Source organism: Triticum urartu, chromosome 6A (assembly GCF_056163025.1).
Source record: "Triticum urartu cultivar PI428250 chromosome 6A, HENAU_Tu73, whole genome shotgun sequence".
Classification (NCBI taxonomy): domain Eukaryota; kingdom Viridiplantae; phylum Streptophyta; class Magnoliopsida; order Poales; family Poaceae; genus Triticum; species Triticum urartu.
Window position 1 is genome coordinate 541,065,004 of NC_141878.1, and position 26,651 is coordinate 541,091,654.

At 48.6% G+C, this 26,651-nt stretch overlaps 2 protein-coding genes across 2 annotated transcripts; one reads left to right on the top strand and one right to left on the bottom strand.

Moving 5' to 3' along the window:
- The first annotated feature begins 5,627 nt into the window (after nt 1–5,627).
- On the top strand, nt 5,628–6,662 carry LOC147966170 (uncharacterized). The gene has a single exon (XM_087530742.1). It carries the CDS (start codon nt 5,628–5,630, stop codon nt 6,660–6,662), a length of 1,035 nt encoding a protein of 344 aa, XP_087386868.1.
- Nucleotides 6,663–10,154: 3,492 nt separating this feature from the next.
- On the bottom strand, nt 10,155–11,045 carry LOC147966171 (uncharacterized). Its single transcript, XM_087528709.1, has one exon. The coding sequence runs from the start codon at nt 10,792–10,794 to the stop codon at nt 10,465–10,467; it is 330 nt and encodes a 109-aa protein (XP_087384835.1). The 5' UTR covers nt 10,795–11,045; the 3' UTR covers nt 10,155–10,464.
- Between the last annotated feature and the right edge of the window lie 15,606 nt (nt 11,046–26,651).

Consider the following 26,651-nt stretch of genomic DNA (forward strand, 5'->3'; position numbering starts at 1 on the left):
TAACTAGCGTGGCTCGGACATTTCATCGAACACCTCATGTGCATAGGAGGTGAGCTAGAGCACCCAAATGCCCTCCCCTCACCGGCCAGAAAAAACAGAGCACTGTGGAGTGCTCTGCTGCGGCGAGGGAGTATATATAGGCAACTCATTTATCCCGGTTCTTTGCTGGAACCGGGACTAAAGCTCCCCCTTCTGTCCCGGTTCTTGCCACGAACAGGGATCAATGTATGTGGGCCAGGAGCGAGGCCCATTGGTCCCGGTTCGTGCCAGGAACCGGGACAAATGGATCCAGACGAACCGGGACCAATGCCCACGAGGCCCCGGCCGGCCCTCTGGGCTCACGTACCGGGACGTATGCCTCCCATGGGTCCTAGTTCGTGGCTGAACCGTGACTTATGGGCTAGCCAGGCCTAAACCAAAGCCCTGTTTTCTACTAGTGGGCATTGTCGAGTTTTCCTGTCGCCGTCAGCCATTAATATACTATATCACTAAACTTCAGAATTGGAGGCCTCACAATCAATCGAGGTCTCTAATTGAAATTGGGTCATCTAATTTTGACCAGGTCAACAATTTATCAAAACTCTCTCATTTAATATTTATACAATACACTATGCTTTCTAATTTTTAAATCTTCACAATTAATTGAGGCTACAATTTAGAATTGGGTCACCCGATTTTGACAGGGTCAACAGTTTTTCAAGGGACTCTCACATTTAATTATTTTAATTTTCTATGTTCCCTAATTTTCAAGTTTTTTCATTCGATTGAGGTATTCAATTTTGGATTTGACTTACGATTTTGATCGAGCCAATAATTTTTCAAATCAATCGGCAACAACTGGCCTACAAAAACATATCAACCCCTCGCAGACTCCCATCACCTAGAAAAAAGTGCCACCATGTGATACTATAGCACGAATATGGCAACCACTGATGAAAAATATCCGCACATAAATATGGATTGATTAGCGGATAACATAGAATCACACCGTGAAAGGCCCACCAAATAATCGCATTATAAATAAACACCGATCCCATCCCTCCGTGGAGCAGTCTGGGCTACGATTTTCCCTCAAATTGGAACCAAACATGGGGACTTCGTTGGAGTCCGGACATGAGACACGTCGGACGCCGACGCCCCTAGCCCACCCAAAAGGAAGGCGGAGCCCGCGCTTTTTATAGCTGCCCATCCAGCTTCGCAATAAAATCTTCACTCCTTCCAGGTTCAAATTGTTGATGGAGGCGACCGAGAAAAAGCTCAAGCTCGAAGAGAAGAAGGCATTGCTAAAAAAGAAGAAGGCGAAGATCGGAGACGATGCGAAGGATCCCAAGATATTGACCTTGAATTTAGATGTTGGATGCCAACGCAAGAATGATCGTGCAAACTGTCCGCTACAAGATGTTGCAGCGGCAGAAAAATAAGTTGGAGGTGGAAGAGGAGATTGGAGGCGGCGGAGAATGAGGCGGAGGTGGAGGCGGCATACGCGGCGACGACGACACCTTGAGCGTGGAAACTTGGATTGCCGGTCCGGCATGGCAAAAAATCTAATTTTTTTTACATGGTCTGTCGGACTGATATTTTTATTTGATCGGGCATGTAAAAATTATGCACACTCACATCTTTCTGATTGTGGCCGGGCATGTGATCCAAGGCTGGTGGTGATCCGGCGAGCGCTATGAAACAAACTTTATTTGCATTTCAAATTGCCATTTACTGACATACATATACATAACTGCATTAAATGGCCGACTTCTACGTCACTGTTCGCAGACTGATCCCATATATACAGACAGATGCCTGAGCCAATTTGCCCGTCAGCGTGGAGATGGCCTTAGTTGCTCCCACGCAACAATGTCGTGAGACGCCAAGGGTAACTTTCCTTGTTGAGCTAGCCATGATAGTGGTTCTAAAGAAAAAAAGCTAGCCACATCGATCCGATGGAGTCTTGTGCAGTGGATCGTGATGGACGTTCTCGTGAGGCCGCGACGTGGTCTGCGTCTCCTATGTCCCGCCTCCTCGCCTTCCATGGCTAAAGGCCGGATTAGGGGGTTTAGCTATGTTATTTTTCTTGTTTGGGCCGAACATTTCATGTATTTTTGCTTCGAGTATCATGTTCATGTTCTCTTGCGTTTATGTTACGGATTGTATCCTTGTATTAATTCTCTTTCTTCTACCAATGAAATGATATGTATTAATTTTCTTTCTTCTACCAATGAAATGATATGCAAGCTGTAGGTATTCGTGAAAAAAGTAGCCACAGTAGAGTTTTTTACATGGGACGACAACGTACAACGCCTAGTAAATTTTTGTTGTGGACAATTGTAAAAAATACCTTTGTGGCTCTCATGTATCCTAGGTTTTTAATAGTATCATGGCATATTTTTTAATGTTCATTTTTTATTATAAAAAGTGTTAAGGCGTTCAAGCATTTAATAGAATTCATATAACTAAGAAAAGAGAAAATATTCACGTGTTTAAACAATATTCATGTTCCCCGCAAAAAAAAATGTTCATGTAACTTTTCAAAGTGTTCACGTGTTAAAAAATCCTTTGCCTTTTCCTGTTCTATCAAACACTCTTCCATCGAAATACTTGTAGCTTTCTAATCTATAAGATACAAGAGGACATGATACTCCATTCCATCCTTTTTTTTTCTATTATTGTGTTTTGAGTATCCACCATCAATCACTTCTCTCCCGCGCAATCAGCAACTTACACACACTTTGATGCTTCTCTGCATATATATCTCGCATAGAGGCCACACAGTTCAGCTTAGCATCACACGGTATGCCCAGATAAAACATCAGTCGAGAATGGAGGTGTCTGCCTACAAGATGTTAGTTGTCATGATTGCAATAATGGACATGGAGAAGCAACAGGCGGTAGCGACTACAGCTTGCGTGCAATATCCGCACTTGCTGGCTAGGTGAGGGTGAGAACGCATGTCGTCCCAACGGTCATCTTGCTCCCACGCTCCGCCCGCGCCCTGTGTCGCCTCCGGTCCCCGTCGTGCCCACCCCCAGCCCCACCCGCCGGTCCGTCGCTCCGACGCCCGTCGGCCAGATAACGCTCCTGCCTGCTCGCGTGTTGGTACGGATGGCTCCGCTCGTCCGGCCTCTGATGTCCCGTTACCGGGCCGTTCCAGGTCCGCCTCGATGGATCTTGAACCTGACAATGATGACTGGACAGAGGTGCGCAGCCGTCGCCACCAGCGCCGTTAAGAGAAGTTGCCCACTGTCAGCCGTTCGCCGGGGCCCAAGCTTTGGATTCCTGGGTGGCTGCTGGATAGGTGTTTTAGGTGTCTGGAGTCGGGGCACCATAAAGAGGTGTGCACCGGTGAGATCCGTTGCCATAAGTGCTGGATCTCTGGACACATCGCCCGTGACTGCCCCCCTCCTCTCGCTCCTCGCCTCCCCCCCCCGCCGCCCAGATCCGGCCGGGCTACCCAGCGCGGCGCCGCCCGTTCGCTGGTCCGGTCGCCCCCCTCCTCCGAGTCGTCACCGCCGCCCGCCACCACTGCAGTCCATGGTGCACTGCCCTCCGCTGGCCCAGGTGCGCTTCCCAGGGGAGGTCCTCACGCATGGGGACCCAGATCTGCGGCCGGAGCACGGCGGCGGAATCATCTCCCACACCCCGGGTATGGATGCGCTGGAGGCGGACTTTCGCAGCCGGGCGCTGCTGGCCACGGTGGGGGGCCGGCAGCCGCCCATCTCTCCGGAGGCCCTGGTCCAATCCCTCGCCCGGATCTGCGGCGTGGAGCGGCGGCATGTCCGGGTGGAGGTCTCTCATCCGGCGGATTTCTTCATCACTTTTGCCTCCACTGCGGACTGTGATAGGGTCTTCCTCGACTCCGGCAAGCTGCGCTGCAAGGGGGCGCCTATCACGTTCCAGCGTTGGCACCGGAGCGCGCTTGCCTCAAGTGGCTCTATGGAGTTCTTTTGCCGGTTGGGGATTGAGGGGCTGCCGGCGAATGCGTGGGAGTGCGGCGCCATCAGCCAGCTGCTCAACAATCTCAATGGCTAGCTAGTTGAAATCCTTCCGCCGGATGACCGGTGGCAACTCCAGGTCACTGCCTGGTTGAATAATCCGTTGGCGGTCCCGAAGATTTATGATTTGGAGATTCCAGAGCCGGTGGGCTTACTGGCCTCCTTCGAAGAAGACAACCCGGCATCTCCTCCTCTCCCTGCCCCGCCGACTGAGAGGATCACGCTCATCCACCCGCTCACCATCCATGTCATCGATGTGGTGGATCGTACTGTCCCATACTTGGAGCTGCGCCCCAATTTCCAACCAGATGACGACGAGGATCTCACAAGGCGGCACGACTATTCGAGAAGCTGCCACTGGGGCAGGATTGATGGTACCGGAAGGGGCAATGTGCCCAACTCCGGTGGGCATCCGTTCGGCGGGCCTGGTGGCTATGGCATGGCAGGCGACTGGGGAGGTGGCCGCAGGGTCATGGGTGTCCTGGCGCCGGCAGGGGGAATGGCGGTACCCGCGCGCCTCCTTGCTCCGGGGTCTGCTCATCCTCGGGAAGCTCCGGTCCAGGCGACGCGCTCGACGCTGATGGCGGCCTCTGGGAGGCCTGGCTCGTCGTCCTCTTCAGCGGCCACAGCAGGTGTGCACGCTGGCTTGCCGGCTGGGAATGTGGCTGGGAGTCCAGTCACCGGGTCGCCCCTGGCCGCCGTGCGCTCTTGTGGTTCTCTGGCATCAACTGCTGTTGGCTCGAGGGCCCTGGCAGACACACCCTTGCTGCTCGGCTCCGAGGCTTCCACTGCAGTTGGATCTAAGGCACTTGGAAGCACGCCTCCCGTTCGGAATTCCGCGCTCTGGGGCACGCCGCCGCATCGAAGGCTGTCCTTCAGCCCGACGTCTCAAATGCAGGCGGGGAAAGGCACTCAGGAGATGGCGGGGATGATACACGCTGACCAGGCTGGGGAAGAGGAGGTGGAGGTTCAGGGATGCCTGGGGCACCCACAAGCTCACCAAGAGGACAACACCGACTTGCTCCAGGAGGTGGGCTTATCCGTGCGGGTAGCGCTGACTCGCAGTGCCAGCTCCAGCCCAATCCAGACCCCCTTCGCCGTTCCTCTGCCTCACATGCTGCTGCCGCCGGCATCGGCTGGGGTTGGAACGGGCACTATGCAGGGGCCTATGACGGCACCGGAGACACTGAGGCTCGGCTTGGTGGCGTCCCCGGCGCCGTCCATTCTTGGCCCCAGGCCGGCGGCGTCGGCCCCTGTCAGGCGCAGGAAGGCCCTCCCGCCCAATTTTACGCCCAGGAGGAGTGCTAGGCTGTGCAAAAATGCACCAGCCCACAACACGGGGCCTGTGCAGCGGGCGCAATCGGTGCTCCTGAAGCGGATGGGGGTGATTCAGGCTGAAGAACAGGTCTCTTTAGAAGCTCTAGACGAGTACCTCAAGCTGTTCGACAAGCCGCTTGCTCCACACCACGTCAAGGCAATCACCGCGATCTTCGCTCCCGGGGAGGTCGACTTCGATGAGCCTCCACAGGCGGGCTTTGATGCCTTCTCCCTGCCGGAGATGGTAGAGCCGTGTGGCGCATAATGTTGCTCTGTTTTATCGGTGGTTCTGCTTTTATCATCATGAGTATGTCTTTAGATGTCATGGTATGGAATGTAAGGGGGCTCAATAACCCTGCTCGGAGGAACGCAGTTAGGCTTTTTGTGCAATCTCTCAATGTATCCCTAGTTTGCTTTCAAGAGTCCAAGTTGGCACTGGTGAATGACACTGTGGTTCGGGAAACTCTGGGGCCTGCCTTCGATGGTTTTGATTTCCTGCCGGCTGAAGGAACACGTGGTGGCATATTGTTGGCTTGGAAGTCTGATATACTGCGGGTGACTAACATCCAGAAAGAGGAGTTCATGATATCGGCACAAGTTCTTTCTCTAGCAGAGGGCAAAGAGTGGTTGGTTTCTTCGGTGTATGGGCCGCAAGAAGACATAGACAAAGCAAGATTCCTTGAGGCAATTGTGCAGTTTGGAGACCGCGTGAGCTTGCCGTGGATCCTGAAGGGAGATTTCAACATTGTGTGCAACCCAGAGGAGCGCAGCACTGGGAGAGTGAACAGGAGGCTGATGAATAAGCTTCGGCACACGATCAACAGGTTGGGGCTCCATGACATGCCTCTGATTGGGCGTCGCTTCTCTTGGTGCAATCAACAGGAGAACGCCATCTTGGCAAGGCTGGACCGTGTGCTCTTCAACAATGCATGGGAGGACTTGTACCCCATCAGTGATTTGCTTCCGCTTAGCTCCAGTATCTCAGATCACACCCCTCTGCTGCTCACCTGTTCGTCCATACGACCAAGGGCTTTTTGGTTTCGCTTTGAGAATTATTGGTGCAAGCTGCCTGGCTTTTTGGATGTGGTGAAAGACGCCTGGGCTCCAGAGGTTCCGGGGAGTGACCCCATGAAAATCCTCAACACTAAACTTCACAGAACTGCAAAAGCCCTACGCAGCTGGGGTCAAAGGAGCATGAGCCAACTGACGCTTCAGTTCCAGGTGGCCAGCGAGGTGATCTTACGCCTTGACAGCGCGCAAGAAAGACGTCCTCTTTCCAGTAAGGAAAAGAAGCTGCGTGCTTTTCTTAGGGGGAAGTGCCTGACGTTCGCATCCCTCGAGCGGGTGCGGCTGCGGTAGAGAGCCAGGGTTCGGGATCTTCGGGAAGGGGATGCCAACTCCAGATACTTTCATATGAAGGCCAATGGGCAACGTCGGAAACACCTCATACCGTATCTCAAACATGGGGATAGAACAACTACTGCCATGGAAGACAAATTGAGTATGGCCAGCGAGTTCTTTTGCAGGCTGATGGGCACACCGGATCAGAACCTTAGGAGAGCCTGCCTGCGCCTGGAAGAATTGGGCTTGAGGATGCTGTCACCAGAGATGGCCGACAGGCTTGAATCGGAGTTCACGATCGATGAGGTGAAGCGTGTGGTCATGGACATGCCCCCTGACAGGGCACCAGGGCCGGATGGTTTTTCAGGACTCTTCTTCAAATCATGCTGGGACGTCATAGCCACAGATCTGATGGCGGTAATGAAGGCTCTGCACGACGGCCGCTTCTACTCCTTTGGAGGTCTTAACACCTTGATACTCACCCTCCTGACCAAGAAAGCCAACTCACTGGAGATCGGTGACTTTAGACCCATCAACCTGATACACGGGGTAGCCAAGATATTTGCTAAGGTCCTCGCTACCCGTCTGGCTCCGCTTCTGCCAAGTCTGATTTTGAAAGCTCAGAGTGCTTTTGTGACTAGCCGCAATATCCACGACAACTTCAAGTTTGTGAGGAACAAAGCTAGGTGGCTGCACAGACGGCGCTGCTCCTCGGTGCTAATGAAAATTGACATATCCAAGGCCTTTGATACTCTATCTTGGGAATTTCTTCTGGAGGTGCTGTCTGCTCGGGGATTCGGTCGGAGGTGGCGTTCCTGGATTTGCGGGCTGCTATCCACCGCCTCCACCTCCGTCCTTATCAACGGAGAGCTTGGCCCCCCCTTCGCCATCGGCCAAGGCGTCCGCCAGGGCGACCCCGTTTCCCCGGCCTCATTCATTCTGGCTATGGACGCCCTTCACGGCATGTTGGAATGGGCAAGGAAGCACCATCTTCTCTCCGATCTTGGCTGCGACAGAGGGGTGCCGCGTGCATCTGTTTTTGCCGATGACGCGGTTCTGTTCTTCAAGCCAGAGCGTAACGATCTCCTGCTTATATCAACCCTTCTGCAGCTCTTTGGGGAGGCGTCGGGGCTTCGGATCAATATGCACAAGAGCACCATCACTTTGCATACGATGTGATGAGGTGCAGGCTGCAGAGGTAGCTGGACACTTCTAGTGCAGGCAACAAGCCTTTCCTATCTTATATCTCGGTATACCTCTATCGATATACAGGCTCAAGCGGCACGAGTTGCTGCCCTTGGTTGATAAGCTCTCGTACAAGATGAAGGGCTGGAAACCGAAGATGTTGGCAGTTGCAGGCCGGCTCACGGTCACCTCTTCGGTCCTCATGGCAGCGCTCCCGCTGCCGGCCTGGGCTATCAATACTATCAACCGTCGCTGCCGTGGATTTATTTGGAAGGGGGAGGAGGAGACTAGTGGTGGCCATTGCCTTATGCCTTGGAGCAGGGTGTGCATGCCGCGGGAGCTCGGAGGTTTGGGTGTTTTGAATATCAAATGGTTTGGGTTCGCGCTGCGCTGCAGATGGCCTTGGTTACGTTGGAGTGCAGAGGAGCGGCCGTGGCATGGCCTGCCTGATACTATGGAGAAGGAGGTCCACGCAATCTTTAATGCAGCCTGCCGCATCACGCTCGGGTCAGGAGAGGTAGCCAAGTTCTGGACTGATAAGTGGTTGGATACCGGCTGCTCAATTGCTCAAACAGCACCGCAACTCTACTCCTTCGTCAAGGACAGGGGGAGATCTGTCAAGGAGGCGCTGACCGGGCAGGCTTGGGTACATGACATTGCGGGTGGGCTCTCCCTCCCTGCCATTGCTCAGTACCTCTCGGTCTGGGATATTGCACACGGCACTGTGTTAAATCCTGAGGCGAGAGACACGCCGCGATGGCTCCTGACGGAAAATCAGCAGTTCTCTGTCCAAAGTGCATACCGCCTGTTCTTTCTGGGCAACGTTCGCTTCGACTGTTACATGCCTATTTGGAAATCCAAGGCGCCCCCCCCCCCCCCCGCGGCAAATTCTTCATGTGGCTCGTGGTGTACCATCGTTGCCTTACGGCGGACAATCTGCAGAAAAGAAATTGGCCTTCCAACGGAGTCTGCTCCTTGTGTCTTCAAGCGTCGGAAGACTGCACCCACTTGTTTCTCCATTGCCGTTTTACACAACAAGTTTGGGCGCGCTTCAGATCTTGGACCGGCGCCGATTTCCTTATCCCCGATAACACCTTTGCCTCCACTCGGGAGTGGTGGTTGCAGACTAGGGCTGTCATTCCCAAGCACATCCGAAGGAATTTTGACACGGTGGTGATCTTGATGCATTGGAGGATATGGAAAGAGAGAAACTCCAGGATCTTTGACCAGGTGGCAGCTTCGCCGTCCGGCGTTCTGGAGCGGGTAGTAGAAGATGTGGCCATGTGGAGGGCCGCCGGATGCATCGTTGATCTGCCAACTTAGTTGTTGTGGGGGTGTTCATGTTTTGCAAGACCGGCCCTCATCTTGGTGGTCCGAGATCGTTGCTGTAGCGGGGGCGCCTCTGTTTTTTGGAGGCCGACCCCTGGCAGGGCTGTTTGTAAACTCTGGGTTCAGTCTAAGTTTCCTAGACTGTCCTTGCTGTACTCTCTTTTCTATCTAATAAAGTTCGGCCAATGACCTTTCGAGAGCAACAGGCGGTAACACTGGCCCATTCGTGGTTGTTAACTGACGGGAGAGAAGAGAGGGAAAAAGACAGATTCATTCTCAATGACATATACGTGAGTATTGCCGCCTTGGACTGATGATATTGTCGAAAATAATGCCATACAAGGCCAAAACCGAGTTTGACCAGGAACACTGACATTATACAAAGCTACCTAGCATTGGCAGTTTAGACTAGAATCACACCGAATATTAGTTCAGGGATGAAAGATATACCTGGTAAACTGAAATACGGAAATCACATTTGTCTCAATAGAAAATGCATCGTAGATCAATAATCATCCACAATGTCCAAACTATTGTAGTACTGTATAGTATATTAAAGTTGCACATGGCGTGTACATGATTTGGATTAAAAAATGCAAGTTGTAAAACAAGTGGTATGTATTTAATATTTTAATATCATAAGGTTCTTTATCCCTTGATTATTTGTCACAAAATAAACTCTCCTGAACAGTTAAGGGTCTCTTTAATTCACATGATTCTTAGAACCCATGAATAGGAAAAAAAATTAAGATTAGAGTGGCATGCCCTGTAGAATCCTACAGAACTAAAAGGACTACCCAAGGAGTACAAGAATTAGGATGAAGGAGTGTTCGATGGGATGATGGCATAGGAAAAGCAATGAAATTTTAGGAAGAGGTTCGAGTGGTTGGATATTTTCCTCTCAAATATAGAATACAAATAAATCCTACGGAAATTCTGAAGGTGAATCAAACTAATAACACAAAAAGGTTTCTAAGGATTCAAATACTCCAAAAGTTCTGTAAAATTCCTTTGAATCAAAGGAACCACGAAACTGTTTGATGCATGATTTTGCCATTATTACATCCAAGTCTACGGTCTCAAGGACTTGCCATAGCTACTTAACTAGTACGTACTCCCTCTGTAAACTAATATAAAAGCATTTAAATCATTAAAGTAATGATCTAAACGTTTTTATATTAGTTTACGGAGGGGGTATTGGAAGGAGACAGCGTATAACATACACAGGAATGGACACGTTGCATATACTGGTGTGCTATGTTGTGCTTAATTACACTTACGATTTCCTCGGGGAAACCGATGAATATCAGTTGTAGTCTCCGCGTCGCCCTGGCGCGGTCGGCAGCTTCTGCTCCTGGACGATGAGTCGCGCCGGGAGCGGCCGGCCGGTGCCAGAGCCTCCGCAGCTGCGGCACCGCTTGCGGCCGGACCCAGAGCACGTCCCGCAGCCGACGTCGCCGTCGGACCAGCGGCTGCAGAGGCACTCCTCCCGGCCGGTGCCGCTGCACGTGGAGCAACGGGGCCGCGCGTCCCATCTGGACGACGCCGGCAGCCCGTCGCCCGTCCCCCGGCTCGCCAACGCCACGCCCGCCAGCATCCCGAGCCCCGCCGACGCGATCACGACGGGCGAAACCATCTCTGCCGAAAAACCAATCCAAGAACCTCCCGGAAACGGCGAAGCAGCTACAGGGGAGGGGAGGAGGAGCTGTATTTCTTGGCTTTGCTGGTGCTGGTAGGAGTTGGAAGAAGAAGAGGTTTCGATGGGTGTGTGTGGACGGGAGGTTGTGGCAATCTGTTGTTTCTGTGGACGGGGTGCGTCGATTTGTAGGATTTTTTCGGGGGATAGTTTCGCTTGGCAGTTTGGAGGGTAGTGGAGGCGGGGAAGGGAAGGCGTGCCCGCCTCGTTGCCTTTGCTTGCCTGCTTGGTCTGCATCCGTCGGCTACTCTTCTATGCTTCGGCGTTTCGATTGCGGTTTCGTGTGCGCTGCAAGCTGCTTGGCGGCTTGCCGGTTCCCTTTTCCTCTTCCATGCTACGAGACGAATTCGAAGCTACGCACAGGATTTGCCCTCTGCAACTGTTTTACTATATCTGGATCATGTAAGTAGGAGAAGATTTGTAGACGATTCTCTAGATTACTCGCAAGATTTCATTTACTTAGGACATCTCTAACGGACTCGTCCCTTTCGCCCTATTTGGCCGGTCCAAAAATATCCCCTAATAGGCTGCTCTGGATAGTCCAGACTGTCCAGTGTCCCCAGTCCCGCCTCAAATTAAAGGAAGAAATAGGGTTTGAACTGTTCACCATGTTGGATCGAACAGCTCGGTCCCATGTAGAAAACTTATAGGAACCCCTTTCCCGCCCGCACTACACCCCTCTTCATCTGCTCTTCGTTTCCACTAGAGGACCCTGACTCCTCCGCCGCGCCCACCTCGAACACCGCCCAGGTCTTGCCAGACTTCCCTCTCCACCTTGCCGCCAAGACACAATTGTCGGATCCGTACGCCGCCCTGATACCCTCCCACTATAGATAATGTCACCGCACACACCAAGTGTTCGGTGAAATGCCATACAACGATGGGATGCTACTACAACATCAATGGGCATGGCTACAACATGGTGGCACCACTTTCTTGATGATGTCAATTCTCTGTGGGCGACGTTGTCAAGACCATCTTGTATCCAATAGGTAACAAAAATATCACTTTTCTCGAAAGCAAGAAACTCTTAGGAAGGATGTGAAGAGATCATTTGAAGTACTCGAGACATACTTTGCAATTGTTCACGAACTTGCTAAATAGGGGGGCCTCAAGACATTGCAGTAGGTGATGACATGATGTTTGATAATGTATAACATGATTGTGAAGGATGATGATGAGGGTGTTCGCAATCTTAATTTTGAATACAGGGGTGATCCTATCATCCTATCAACATCCCACAACAAGGCGTGACTCAGTTCATATTCATAATCCTCTGCCTATATCGGACTAACATTGGACCATATGAGATCACATGTATGTAAAAGTGATGAATCGCTCTCTTGTGGATCAACATGACCTAGGAATGAATCACAACCATGTGTGTTGCTGCCTGAACGAGTAACTTCATCTACGTGTCCTAGTGAAATCAATATTGCGGTAAGTAACAACAAAACCAACCTTACACCTTACCTAACAACCTAGCATTGGAGCGTGGTTGTATGCTGCTGACTGCCATTGGAGATGACGATGACCCACCCATGTCGAAAACGAGGTGGAGGCAGAGACGAAGGGGGTGAGTAGCTCACGAAGGGTAAGGAGCATGACGTGGTGTTGGAGATCTAAGTAGCTGCCACTGCTGCTACCGGTACCATAGATCTAAGCCGCCACCGGTGCCGGTGCCATGAACTGAGGATCAATTTGTCCTCTCGCTAGAGGTGGGTGAGACTATAGATTTCGCTTCAGTCTAGCTCCACAAAATGGCCAATTCGAGCATTCCTAGCGAGCCATGCTCTGGGGTGATTTAAGTTCCATTCACATGCGGCCCAATGACTAGTGTGAGCAATTAAGCACTTTTTTGCATTCGCTAGGCCTGTATTTGGGGTGGTGTATGTGCGCAGGCAACCAAACACGCCCTATCCCCTATGCCACTCCATCACATGGCTATGAAATAGTTTCATGGGACCAACTAGCAACTAGGCAGAAACCCATACACATGTTTTACAACAAATAAACAAAATAAGGGTCTCTCACTCCTTTTATTAATATACATAATTTTTTAGATAGAGACATTAGTATCTTAGTTATGCATGTTATCTTACTTTTCTCCATAACACACCCTTGATTGGAAATGTGCGCGCATGTTTTAGTTATTAGTACAGTTGGTTTTACCATCGGGCAAGAAAGGAACGCCGTGAAGAATCTGCCTACGGGCAAAGCACCCGGACCGGACGGGTTCACTGCGGAATTTCTGCGTGCATGCTGGACCACGATCAAGACCGACATCTGTGAAGCCTTTGACAAGCTCTACGCCATGAATGGCATGGGATTTCAGAAGCTCAATGAAGCATTGCTAGTTCTACTTCCCAAGAAACCGGACGCGGCCGCGCTCTCTGACTACAGGCCGATCAGCCTGATTCACATCTTCGCCAAGGTCCTCTTCCTTTGTCTGGCGCCTAGGATGAGCCAGATCGTCTCCGCCAACCAGAGTGCATTCATCGCCGGCCGGATTGTGCACGACAACTTCCTCCTTGTCTAGCAAACGGCGCGCCTGCTTCACAACCTCAAGGCCCCGCGCATTCTTCTCAAGCTCGACATTGTGAAGGCATTCGACACCGTATCCTGGCCCTTCCTTCTTCAAGCTCTTCGCCTCCTTGGCTTCGGGCATAGCTGGTGCGAATGGGTGTGCATCTTAGTCTCCACTGCATCCACGCAGGTTCTCATCAACGGCAACCCAGGCCCCCCGGTGGATCATGCCTGCGGGCTCCGCCAAGGCGACCCGATATCCCCGCTCCTCTTCGCGATCGTGATCGACACTCTGAACTCTCTCCTCCAGCATGCGGTCAGCGCGGGAATGCTACAACGTCTAACCAACCACCATGCCGCTTCCAGCATCTCTCTGTACGCTGACGATGTGGTCATCTTCTGCCACCCGACCACCACGGAGCTCGCCACCATCCGCGAGCTGCTCCGGATCTTCGGCGAGGCCTCGGGTCTCCGCACGAACTTCCTAAAGTGCTTGGCCACACCCATATGGTGTGATGAGGAGGTGGCTTCGACCATCGACTCCACGCTCGCGTGCACAGTCACCAGCTTCCCCTTGGTATACATGGGCCTGCCATTGTCCGTGCGCAAGACACTCTCCTCATCCTTGCTGCCGCTCGTGGACAAGATCACGCGGAAGCTCGCCACCTGGAAAGCCGCGCTCCTGACCCATGGCGAGCGCCTTGCGCTCGTGCTCCACGTGCTCTCCGCCATGCCCGTTGATACGTCTCCAACGTATCTATAATTTTTGATTGCTCCATGCTATATTATCTACTGTTTTGAACTATATTGGGCTTTATTTTCCACTTTTATATTATTTTTGGGACTAACCTATTAACCGGAGGCCCAGCCCAGAATTGTTGTTTTTGCCTATTTCAGTGTTTCGAAGAAACGGAATATCAAACGGAGTCCAAACGGAATAAAACCTTCGGTAACGTGATTTTCTCACCGAATGTGATCCAGGAGACTTGGACCCTACGCCAACGCATCAGAGAGGCGGTCACGAGGGTGGGGGCGCCCCCCAGGGCGCGCCCCCTGCCTCGTGGGCACCTCGGAGCTCCACCGACGTACTCCTTCCTCCTATATATACCTACGTACCCCCAAACGAACAGATATGGAGCCAAAAACCTAATTCCACCGCCGCAACTTTCTGTATCCATGAGATCCCATCTTGGGACCTGTTCCGGAGCTCCGCCGGAGAGGGCCGTCATCACGGAGGGCTTCTACATCATCATAGCCTCTCCGATGAAGTGTGAGTAGTTTACCTCAGACCTTCGGGTCCATAGTTAGTAGCTAGATGGCTTCTTCTCTCTTTTTGGATCTCAATACAAAGTTCTCCCCCTCTCTTGTGGAGATCTATTCGATGTAATCTTCTTTTTGCGGTGTGTTTGTTGAGACCGATGAATTGTGGGTTTATGATCAAGTCTATCTATGAATAATATTTGAATCTTCTCTGAATTCTTTTATGTATGATTGGTTATCTTTGCAAGTCTCTTCAAATTATCCGTTTGGTTTGGCCAACTAGATTGGTAGTTCTTGCCATGGGAGAAGTGCTTAGCTTTGGGTTCAATCTTGCGGTGTCCTTTCCCGGTGACAGAAGGGGCAGCAAGGCACGTATTGTATCGTTGCCATCGAGGATAACAAGATGGGGTTTATTTCATATTGCATGAATTTATCTCTCTACATCATGTCATCTTGCTTAAGGCATTACTCTGTTTTTAACTTAATACTCTAGATGCATGCTGGATAGCGGACGATGAGTGGAGTAATAGTAGTAGATGCGGAATCGTTTCGGTCTACTTGTCATGGACGTGATGCCTATATACATGATCATGCCTAGATATTCTCATAACTATGCTCAATTCTGCCAATTGCTCAACAGTAATTTGTTCACCCACCGTAGAATACTTATGCTCTTGAGAGAAGCCACTAGTGAAACCTATGGCCCCCGGGTCTATTCTCATCATATCAATCTCCATCACTTTAATCTTGCTTTGCTTTTTTACTTTGCCTTTACTTTTTACTTTGCATCTCTATATCAAAAATACCAAAAATATTATATCTATCAGATCTCACTCTCGTAAGTGACCATGAAGGGATTGACAACCCCTAATCGCGTTGGTTGCGAGTAGCTATCGTTTTGTGCAGGTACGAGGGACTTGAGCGTGGTCTCCTACTGGATTGATACCTTGGTTCTCAAAAACTGAGGGAAATACTTACGCTACTCTGCTGCATCATCCCTTCCTCTTCGGGGAAATCCAACGCAAGCTCAAGATGTAGCAAGAAGGATTTCTGGCGCCGTTCCCGGGGAGGTTCCGCAAGTCAAGATTGGAGTCCCGACAACGAGCCATTTCTGGCGCCGCTGCCGGGGAGTCTACGCAAAAAGTCAGCATACCAAGTACCCATCACAATCCCTATCTCTCGCATTACATTATTTGCCATTTGCCTCGTTTTCCTCTCCCCCACTTCACCCTTGCCGTTTTATTCGCCCTCTCTCTCTCTCTCTCTCTCTCTCTCTCTCTATCCTCCCTCTCTATTTGCCTCTTTTGCCCGTTTGCTCTTGTCTGCTCGTGTGCTAGTTTGCTTGTTTGTCGCGATGGCTCAAGATAATACTAAATTATGTGACTTCACCAATACCAACAACAATGATTTTATAAGCATTCCAATTGCTCCTCTTACCGATGCTAAATCTTGTGAAATTAATACTGCTTTGTTGAATCTTGTTATGAAAGATCAATTCGCCGGCCTTCCTAGTGAAGATGCCGCTACTCATCTGAATAGCTTCATTGATTTATGTGATATGCAAAAGAAAAAAGATGTCGATAATGATGTCGTTAAATTGAAGCTATTTCCTTTTTTGCTTAGAGATCATGCTAAAGCTTGATTTTCATCTTTGCCTAAAAATAGTATTGATTCTTGGAACAAGTGCAAAGGTGCTTTTATCACTAAGTATTTCCCTCCCGCTAAGATCATCTCTCTTAGAAACGATATTATGAACTTTAAGCAACTTGATCATGAACATGTTGCACAAGCTTGGGAGAGAATGAAATTAATGATACGTAATTGCCCTACTCATGGTTTGAATTTGTGGATGATTATACAAAATATTTATGCCGGATTGAATTTTGCTTCTAGAAATCTTTTAGATTCGGCCGCGGGAGGCACTTTTATGGAAATCACTTTAGGAGATGCTACTAAACTCCTAGATAATATTATGGTTAATTATTCTCAATGGCATACTGAAAGATCTTCTAATAAAAAAGTGCATGCGATGGAAGAAATCAATGTTTTGAGTGGAAAGATGGATGAACTTGTGAAATTATTTGCTACTAAGAGTGTTTCTTCTGATCCTAATGATATGCCTTTGTCTACTTTGATTGAGAATAACAATGAATCTATGGATGTGAATTTTGTTGGTAGGAATAATTTTGGTAACAACGCTTATAGAGGGAATTTTAATCCTAGGCCATATCCTAGTAATCCTTCTAATAATTATGGGAATTCCTACAACAACTCTTATGGAAATTATAATAAGTTTCCCTCTGAATTTGAGGATAGTGTTAAAGAGTTTATGAATTCACAAAAGAATTTTAATGCTTTGCTTGAAGAGAAATTGCTTAAAGTTGCTGATTTGGCTAGAAACGTTGATAGAATTTCTCTTGAGATTGATTCTTTAAAGATTAGATCTATTCCTCCTAAGCATGATATCAATGAGTCTCTCAAAGCCATGAGAATTTCCATTGATGAGTGCAAGGAAAGAACCGCTAGGATGCGTGCTTCCAAAGATGCCTTTATTAAAGCGTGTTCTTCCAATTCCTATGAAAATCAAGATGAAGATCTAAAAGTTATTGATGTGTCCCCTATTAAATCTTTGTTTTGCAATATGAATCTTGATGAAACTGAATATGATCTTCCTTTACCTAGAAGGCGTTCTAAAAATCCGGAGTATTTAGATCTTTATGATGAAATTGATGAAAGTGGGATGGAAAGAAATAAAAATCTAGATGTTGCTAAACCCACTATATTGGATTTCAAGGAATTTAATTATGAAAGTTGCTCTTTAATTTATTTCCTTTTTGCAATCCATGCTAAATTCTCCACATGCTTATAGTCAAAAGAAAGCCTTCACCGAACATATTGTTGATGCCTGGATGCAATCTTATGAAGAAAAACTTGAGTTGAAAGTTTCTATCCCTAGAAAACTCTATGATGAGTGGGAACCAACTATTAAAATTAAAATTAAAGATCATGAGTTTTATGCTTTGTGTGATTTGGGTGCTAGTGTCTCCACTATTCCCAAGACTTTATGTGATTTGCTAGATTTCCGTAATTTTGATGATTGCTCTCTAAACTTGCATCTTGCGGATTCTACTATTAAGAGACCTATGGGAAGGATTAATGATGTTATTATTGTTGCAAATAGGAATTATGTGCCCATAGATTTCATTATTCTTGATATAGATTGCAATCCTTCTTGCCCTATTATTCTTGGTAGACCTTTCCTTAGAACGGTTGGTGCGATTATTGATATGAAGGAAGGGAATATTAGATTTCAATTTCCATTAAAAAAGGGCATGGAACACTTTCCAAGAAAGAAAATAAAATTGCCATATGAAACTATCATGAGAGCCACTTATGGATTGCCCACCAAAGATGGCAATACCTAGCTCTATCCTCGATTTTATGCCTAGCTAGGGGCGTTAAACGATAGCGCTTGTTGGGAGGCAACCCAATTTTATTTTTATTCCTTGATTTTTTCTCCTGTTTAGTAATAAATAATTTATTTATCCTCTGTTTTGGTTGTGTTTTTTGTGTTTAATTAGTGTTTGTGCCAAGTAGAACTGTTGGGAAGACTTGGGGAAAGTCTTGTTGAACTTGTTGTAAAAAAACAGAAACTTTAGCGCTCACGAGAGCTGCTGCCATTTTTATTTGAAAAGTGATATTTAGTTCATTCTTTTTGAAGATGATTAATATATAAATTCCTCACGTCCAGAAATTTATTTAAGAATTTTTTGGGTTCCAGATCTTGCGCTAGCTACAGATTACTACAGACTGTTCTATTTTTGACAGATTCTGTTTTTCGTGTGTTGTTTTCTTATTTTGATGAATCTATGGTTAGTAAAATAGTTTATAATCTATAGAGAAGTTAGAATACAGTAGGTTTAACACCAATATAAATAAAGAATGAGTTCATTACAGTACCTTGAAGTGGTCTTTTGTTTTCTTTCGCTAACGGAGCTCATGAGTTTTCTACTTTAAGTTTTGTGTTGTGAAGTTTTCAAGTTTTGGGTGAATTCTTGTGATGGATTATGGAACAAGGAGTGGCAAGAGCCTAAGCTTGGGGATGCCCATGGCACCCCCAAGATAATCCAAGGACACCAAAAAGTCGAAGCTTGGGGATGCCCCGGAAGGCATCCCCTCTTTCGTCCACTTCCATCGGTAATTTACTTGGAGCTATATTTTTATTCACCAACATGATATGTGTTTTCGCTTGGAGCGTCTTGTATTATTTGTGTCTTTGTGTTTTAGTGTGCCACAATCATCCTTGCTGTACACACCTTTTGAGAGAGCCTTACATGAATTAGAATTTGATAGAATACTCTATGTGCTTCACTTATATCTTTTGAGCTATGTAGTTTTGCTCTATGTGCTTCACTTATATCTTTTGAGCATTATAATTTTGCTCTAGGTGCTTCACTTATATCTTTTGAGCGCTATGTAATTTTTCTCTATGTGCTTCACTTAGATCTTTTAGAGCACGGTGGTGGATTTGTTTTAAAGAAACTATTGATCTCTCATGCTTCACTTAAATTATTTTGAGAGTCTTAATAGCATGGTAATTTGCTTAATAATAATATGCTTGGTATTCAAGATTTGTGAAACTTTCTTTTGAGTGTGTTGAATACTAAGAAAAGATTGAAACATGATAATTGTTTTGAGATATGGAGGTGATAATATTAAAGTCATGCTAGTTGAGTAGTTGTGAATTTAAAGAATACTTGTGTTAAAGTTTGTGATTCCCGTAGCATGCACGTATGGTGAACCGTTATGTGATGAAGTCGGAGCATGATTTATTTATTGATTGTCTTCCTTGTGAGTGGTGGTCGGGGACGAGCGATGGTCTATTCCTACCAATCTACCCCCTAGGAGCATGCGCGTAATACTTTGCTTTGATAACTTCTAGATTTTTGCAATAAGTATATGAGTTATTTATGACTAATGTTGAGTCCATGGATTATACGCACTCTCACCCTTCCACCTTTGCTAGCCTCTCTAATACCGCGCACTTTTGGCCGGTATCATACACCTACCATATACCTTCCTCAAAATAGCCACCATACCTACCTATTATGGCATTTTCATAGCCATTCCGAGATATATTGCCATGCAACTTTCCACCGTTCCGTTTATTATGACACACTCCATCATTGTCATATTGCATATCCCGGTACACCGCCGGAGGCATTCATATAGAGTCATATTTTGTTCTAAGTATCGAGTTGTAATTGTTGAGTTGTAAGAAAAATAAAAGTGTGATGATCATCATTATTAGAGCATTGTCCCAGTGAGGAAAGAATGATGGAGACTATGATTCCCCCACAAGTCGGGATGAGACTCCGGACGAAAAAAAAGAGGCCAAAGAAGCCCAAATAAAAAGAGGCCATAAAAAAGGGAGAAAAGGCCCAAATAAAAAAATGAGAGAAAAAGCGAGAAGGGACAATGTTACTATCCTTTTACCACACTTGTGCTTCAAAGTAGCACCATGATCTTCATAGTAGAGAGTCTCTCATGTTATCACTTTCATATACTAGTGGGAATCTTTCATTATAGAACTTGGCTTGTATATTCCAATGATGGGCTTCCTCAAATTGCCCTAGGTCTTCATGAGCAAGCAAGTTGGATGCACACCCACTTAGTTTCTTTGGATGAGCTTTCATATACTTATAGATCTAGTGTATCCATTGCATGGCAATCCCTACTCACTCACATTGATATCTATTGATGGGCATCTCCATAGCTCGTTGATACGCCTAGTTGATGTGAGACTATCTTCTCCTTTTTGTGTTCTCCACAACCACCATTCTATTCCACCTATAGTGCTATATCCATGGCTCACGCTCATGTATTGCGTGAAGATTGAAAAAGTTTTGAAAAATTTAGAGTATGAAACAATTGCTTGGCTTGTCACCGGGGTTGTGCATGATTTAAATACTTTGTGTGGTGAAGATAGAGCATAGCCAGACTATATGATTTTGTAGGGATAACTTTCTTTGGCCATGTTATTTTGAGAAGACATCATTGCTTTGTTAGTATGCTTGAAGTATTATTATTTTTTATGTCAATATAAACTATTGTCTTGAATCTTCCGAATCTGAATATTCATATCACAATTAAGAAGATTTGCATTGAAATTATGCCAAGTAGCACTCCGCATCAAAAATTCTCTTTTTATCATTTACCTACTCGAGGACGAGCATGAATTAAGCTTGGGGATGCCTGATACGTCTCCAACGTATCTATAATTTTTGATTGCTCCATGCTATATTATCTACTATTTTGGACTATATTGGGCTTTATTTTCCACTTTTATATTATTTTTGGGACTAACCTATTAACCGGAGGCCCAGCCCAGAATTGTTGTTTTTTTGCCTATTTCAGTGTTTCGAAGAAACGAAATATCAAACAGAGTCCAAACGGAATAAAACCTTCGGGAACGTGATTTTCTCACCGAACGTGATCCAAGAGACTTGGACCCTACGCCAAGGCATCAAAGAGGCGGTCACGAGGGTGGGGGGCGCGCCCCCCCTAGGGCGCGCCCCTGCCTCGTGGGCCCCTCGGAGCTCCACCGACGTACTCCTTCCTCCTATATATACCTACGTACCCCCAAACGAATAGATACGGAGCCAAAAACCTAATTCCACCGCCGCAACTTTCTGTATCCATGAGATCCCATCTTGGGGCCTGTTCCGGAGCTCCGCCGGAGAGGGCCGTCATCACGGAGGGCTTCTACATCATCATAGCCTCTCCGATGAAGTGTGAGTAGTTTACCTCAGACCTTCGGGTCCATAGTTAGTAGCTAGATGGCTTCTTCTCTCTTTTTGGATCTCAATGCAAAGTTCTCCCCCTCTCTTGTGGAGATCTATTCGATGTAATCTTCTTTTTGCGGTGTGTTTGTTGAGACCGATGAATTGTGGGTTTATGATCAAGTCTATCTATGAATAATATTTGAATCTTCTCTGAATTCTTTTATGTATGATTGGTTATCTTTGCAAGTCTCTTCGAATTATCCGTTTGGTTTGGCCAACTAGATTGGTAGTTCTTGCCATGGGAGAAGTGCTTAGCTTTGGGCGATCTTGCGGTGTCCTTTCCCGGTGACAGAAGGGGCAGCAAGGCACGTATTGTATCGTTGCCATCGAGGATAACAAGATGGGGTTTATTTCATATTGCATGAATTTATCTCTCTACATCATGTCATCTTGCTTAAGGCGTTACTCTGTTTTTAACTTAATACTCTAGATGCATGCTGGATAGCGGTCGATGAGTGGAGTAATAGTAGTAGATGCGGAATCGTTTTGGTCTACTTGTCATGGACGTGATGCCTATATACATGATCATGCCTAGATATTCTCATAACTATGCTCAATTCTGCCAATTGCTCAACAGTAATTTGTTCACCCACCGTAGAATACTTATGCTCTTGAGAGAAGCCACTAGTGAAACCTATGGCCCCCGGGTCTATTCTCATCATATCAATCTCCATCACTTTAATCTTGCTTTGCTTTTTACTTTGCCTTTACTTTTTACTTTGCATCTCTATATCAAAAATACCAAAAATATTATATCTATCAGATCTCACTCTCGTAAGTGACCATGAAGGGATTGACAACCCCTAATCGCGTTGGTTGCGAGTAGCTATCGTTTTGTGCAGGTACGAGGGACTTGAGCGTGGTCTCCTACTGGATTGATACCTTGGTTCTCAAAAACTGAGGGAAATACTTACGCTACTCTGCTGCATCATCCCTTCCTCTTCGGGGAAATCCAACGCAAGCTCAAGAGGTAGCACCCGTGCACATCCTCATGGCCATCGCCATCAACCCGACTATTCTTAAGAAGATCATGCGGATCATCCGTGACTTCCTTTGGCATGGCTGGCACGACGCCAGATCAGGCAGCTGCCTTGTAAGATGGCCGCGTGTTTGTCGACATCTCGAGTTCAGCGGACTTGGCGTGCTTGACTTGCACCTCACCGAGATCTCCCTGCCCTGCTGCTGGCTTTGGCTCAAAGCCACCAACCCCTCGCGGCCTTGGCATCATCTGTAGCTCCCAATGGACGTGACGTCTCGCTTCTTCCGCGCCTCCACATCCTGGCACCTTGGAGACGGGAGAACCTACCTCTATTGGAGCGACCACTGGCTTGACGGCTAGGCCGTCTCCGAGCTTACCCCCGGCCTTTTCTCTCTCGTGCCGAATAGGCGCAGGCGGCGCACCTTGGTATGTGAGGGCCTCGAGCAGCATGCATGCATTCGCGACATCCACGGCGCGCTCGGGATCCCGGAGGTCCTTGAGTACATCAACCTTTGGCGTAAGCTCCAAGGCGTGACCCTAACCACCACGCCTGACAAGATATCCTGGCGTTGGACGACAAATGGCATTTACTCAGCCAAGTCTTGCTATCACACTCTCTTTCACGGATCCACTACACAGCCCTCCTGGAAGCTTCTTTGGAAGAGCTGGGCCCCTCTCAACAGCAAGATTTTCCTCTGGCTCGCCTCTTTGGACCGGTGCTGGACGGCCGAACGCCGCACATGTCACGGCCTCACGCACGACACCGTTTGCATCCTCTGCCATCAGGAGATGGAATCCATCGACTACCTCTTAGCTGGATGCGTTTTCGCCCAGATCACCTGGCATGAAATCCTGGCCTGGTGTCGGCTCATCACTCCGCTCATGGATGGCGCGACGACCTTCTTCATTTGGTGGGCGCTCGCGTCCGCCACCTCGCTGTGCGGCCTGTGCAAAGGGCTCAACTCCATCGTCACTCTGACCGCTTGGGCCATTTGGAAGCATCGCAACGCCGTCATCTTTGACGGCCTGCACCCCTCCACCGATGATCTTGTGCTTTCCATTCAGGATGACGCTCGCCTATGGGCTGAGGCCGGCGCCAAGGAACTAGCCGCTATTATTCCTGTAACCTGATCACTTGTAGCGAGGCTGAGCATCCTCCTTCCCCTGCTCGCTGTTACCCTCAAGCTTGAAGCTCTGTAAATGGCGAGAGGTGAAGGAGACAACAGAGACGATGTTTTTGTGTAGCGCACTGAACTGCTGCGTTTTCTGTTTGCTTTATTCCCGGATCAACTGGAAAAACGGATCGAGGACGACCCCCTCTACTGGATCGTGCCATCCCACAATCAGGGGCGTGTGCTCGCCGCGAGCTACGGCCTCGGGATCGCACATTCCGCGTCCTCGGGCTTGACTGAAACAACTGAAGAAAACTACAGACTGTCGAAACTGAAACCTGACACTAAGCCTAACCTGAACCTGAAACTTGTCACGCTAGTTTATTTGCTAACAATCTCCCCCTAAGCTAGTCGTGACCAAGGAAATCAAACTTCAACCATGCCAATACGCACGCGCAGCTCCTGGAACCGTGTGCGCCCGAGTGATTTGGTGAACATGTCTGCGAGCTGGTCACCTGTAGGAATGTACTCGACCTTGATCTTCCCTTCCTCAATGCATCTGCGGATGAAGTGGAATCGTACGTCGATGTGCTTGCTCTGATCATGGAAGACTGGATTTTTGCACAGCTGTATGGCTGACTTGTTCTCGACGAAGATGGTGACCGCGCCGTGCTCCTCCATGAACAGATCGCCCATGAGCCTGCTCAACCAGATGGCCTGGCAGGCTGCTGTTGTTTCCGCCACGTACTTCGCCTCACACGAAGACAGAGCAACAATCTTCTGTTTCTGTGACTGCCAGGTGATCGGCACACCTCCAATGAAGAAGATGTTCCCCGAGGTGCTCTTGCGATCGTCGACATCCCCGACCATGTCAGAGTCACTGTATCCGACGAGCTTGCTCTCGCTGCCCTTGGTGTACCGGCAACCATACCTGCGCGTGCCCGCAATATAGCGCAGCAAGTGTTTGACGGCGACGAGGTGCGCCGTGCTTGGCGCCTCCATGAACCGACTAACATAACCCACCGCGAACAAGATATCCGACCGGGTGTGAGTAAGATACCGCAGTCCTCCAATGATGCTGCGGTAGTCCATGGCACCCACCAGGGGTTCTGATCCATTCTTGCTCAGACGAAGCCGCAGCTCCATGGGAACGTGTGTTGGATTGCAGTCCGCCATGCCCGCGCGCTCCAGCAGCTTGTCGGCGTATGCAGACTGGGATAGAATGATCTCTCCCCCTCCTTGATTCACTTCGATGCCGAGATAGAAGCTGAGCAGCCCTAGGTCGCTCATGCGAAACTTGGCCATCATCTCTGCCTTGAACTTGCTGACGCACTCGCCGTCGGCACCGGTGACGACGAGATCGTCCACGTACACGCCGACCAGGAGCCGAGCTTGTCCTCGGCCTCGAGCGTACAGGGCGTGATCAGCCGGGCAGCAGGAGAACCCCAGCTCCTTCAGGGTGGCGTCGAGCTTCTCATTCCATGCCCGCGGCGCCTGCCGCAGACCATAGAGCGCCTTGTGCAGGCGGTAAACCTTGTGCTCTTCTCCTCTCTGAGCAAAACCGGGCGGCTGGGTGACGTACACCTCCTCCTTGAGCTCACCGTTCAGAAATGCTGACTTGACGTTGAGGTGGTGCAGTTCCCAGCCGTGCTGCGCCGCCGTGCCGATCATGACATGAACAGAGTCCAGCCTTGCCACGGGCGCGAACGCATCGTCGAAGTCCACGCCTTCCTTCTGCACAAAACCTCTTGCTACTAGCCGTGCCTTGTGCTTGACGACGGTGCCAGCAGCGTCCTTCTTCAGCTTGAAAATCCACTTGAGGCTGATGGCTGTATGACCCGCGGGCAGATCAGTGAGTGTCCAAGTGCCATTCTCCTCGATGGATGCCAGCTCCTCCAGCATCGCATGTAACGCCCTCGATGCGGCTATAGCTCCCACGTGTCGAGGCACGACTTAGAGACATAACCGCATTGAAAGCAATGTCGCAAGTTAGGCAATCATCACAACATCCCATGTAACATATAGAATGAAAGGGGAAAACATAGTTGGCTTACACTCGCCACGTCACATCAGAGTACATAAATAACATACATCAACCAAACACTCATGGCCCGACTACGGCGCCAAAATAGAAAATAACCCAACATGCGACACGGCCCCGATCAAACCCCAACTAGGCACCACTACTGATCGTCAGGAAAAGACACGTAGTATCGCTGAGAGTCTTCGTCAAACTCCCACTTGAGCTCGTACTCGTCACCTGGAGCGGAATCACCTGGACCTGCATCTGGAGTTATAGTAATCTGTGAGCCACAGGGACTCAGCAATCTCGCACCCTCGCGATCAAGACTATTTAAGCTTATAGGAAGGGTAAGGCAAATATATGTGGAGCTGCAGCAAGCGACTAGCATATATGGTGGCTATCTTATTCGCAAAAGAGAGCGAGAAGAGGAGGCAAAGCGCGAGCGTGAAAAACTAGAGGAACAACCTGCGCAAGCATTACTCCAACACCATGTCCACTTCCCGGACTCCGCCGAGAAGAGGCCATCACGGTAACGCACTCAGTTGATTCATTTTAATCAATTAAGGTTCAAGTTATCTACAACCAGACATTAACAAATTCCCATCTGCCCATAACCGCGGCACGGCTTTCGAAAGTTCAATCCCTGCAGGGGAGTCCCAACTTAGCCCATGACAAGCTCTCACGGTCAACGAAGGAATAGACCTCCTCCCAAGACATTCCGATCAGACTCGGTATCTCGGTAACTCAAGACACTTCGACAGGTTAAAACAAGACCAGCAACACCGCCCGAATGTGCCGACAAATCCCGATAGGAGCTGCACATATCTCTTTCTCAGGGCACACTCAGATGAGCCAGACGTCGGGTAAGCCAGCCCAGAGTTGCCCCTGGTAGCCTCGGACATCGCTCGGTGGGACCAACACTCAGAGGAGCACTGGCCCGGGGGGGTTAAAATAAGATGACCCTTGAGTCTGTAGAACCCAAGGGAAAGAAAAGGGTAGGTGGCAAATGGTAAAACCAATGTTGGGCATTGCTGGACAAGCTTTAAACAAGG

Bases quoted from the DNA above. Each gene is read 5' to 3' on its own strand.
- LOC147966170 (XM_087530742.1), top strand. From the start codon at position 5,628: ATGGTATGGAATGTAAGGGGGCTCAATAACCCTGCTCGGAGGAACGCA.
- LOC147966171 (XM_087528709.1), bottom strand. From the start codon at position 10,794: ATGGTTTCGCCCGTCGTGATCGCGTCGGCGGGGCTCGGGATGCTGGCG.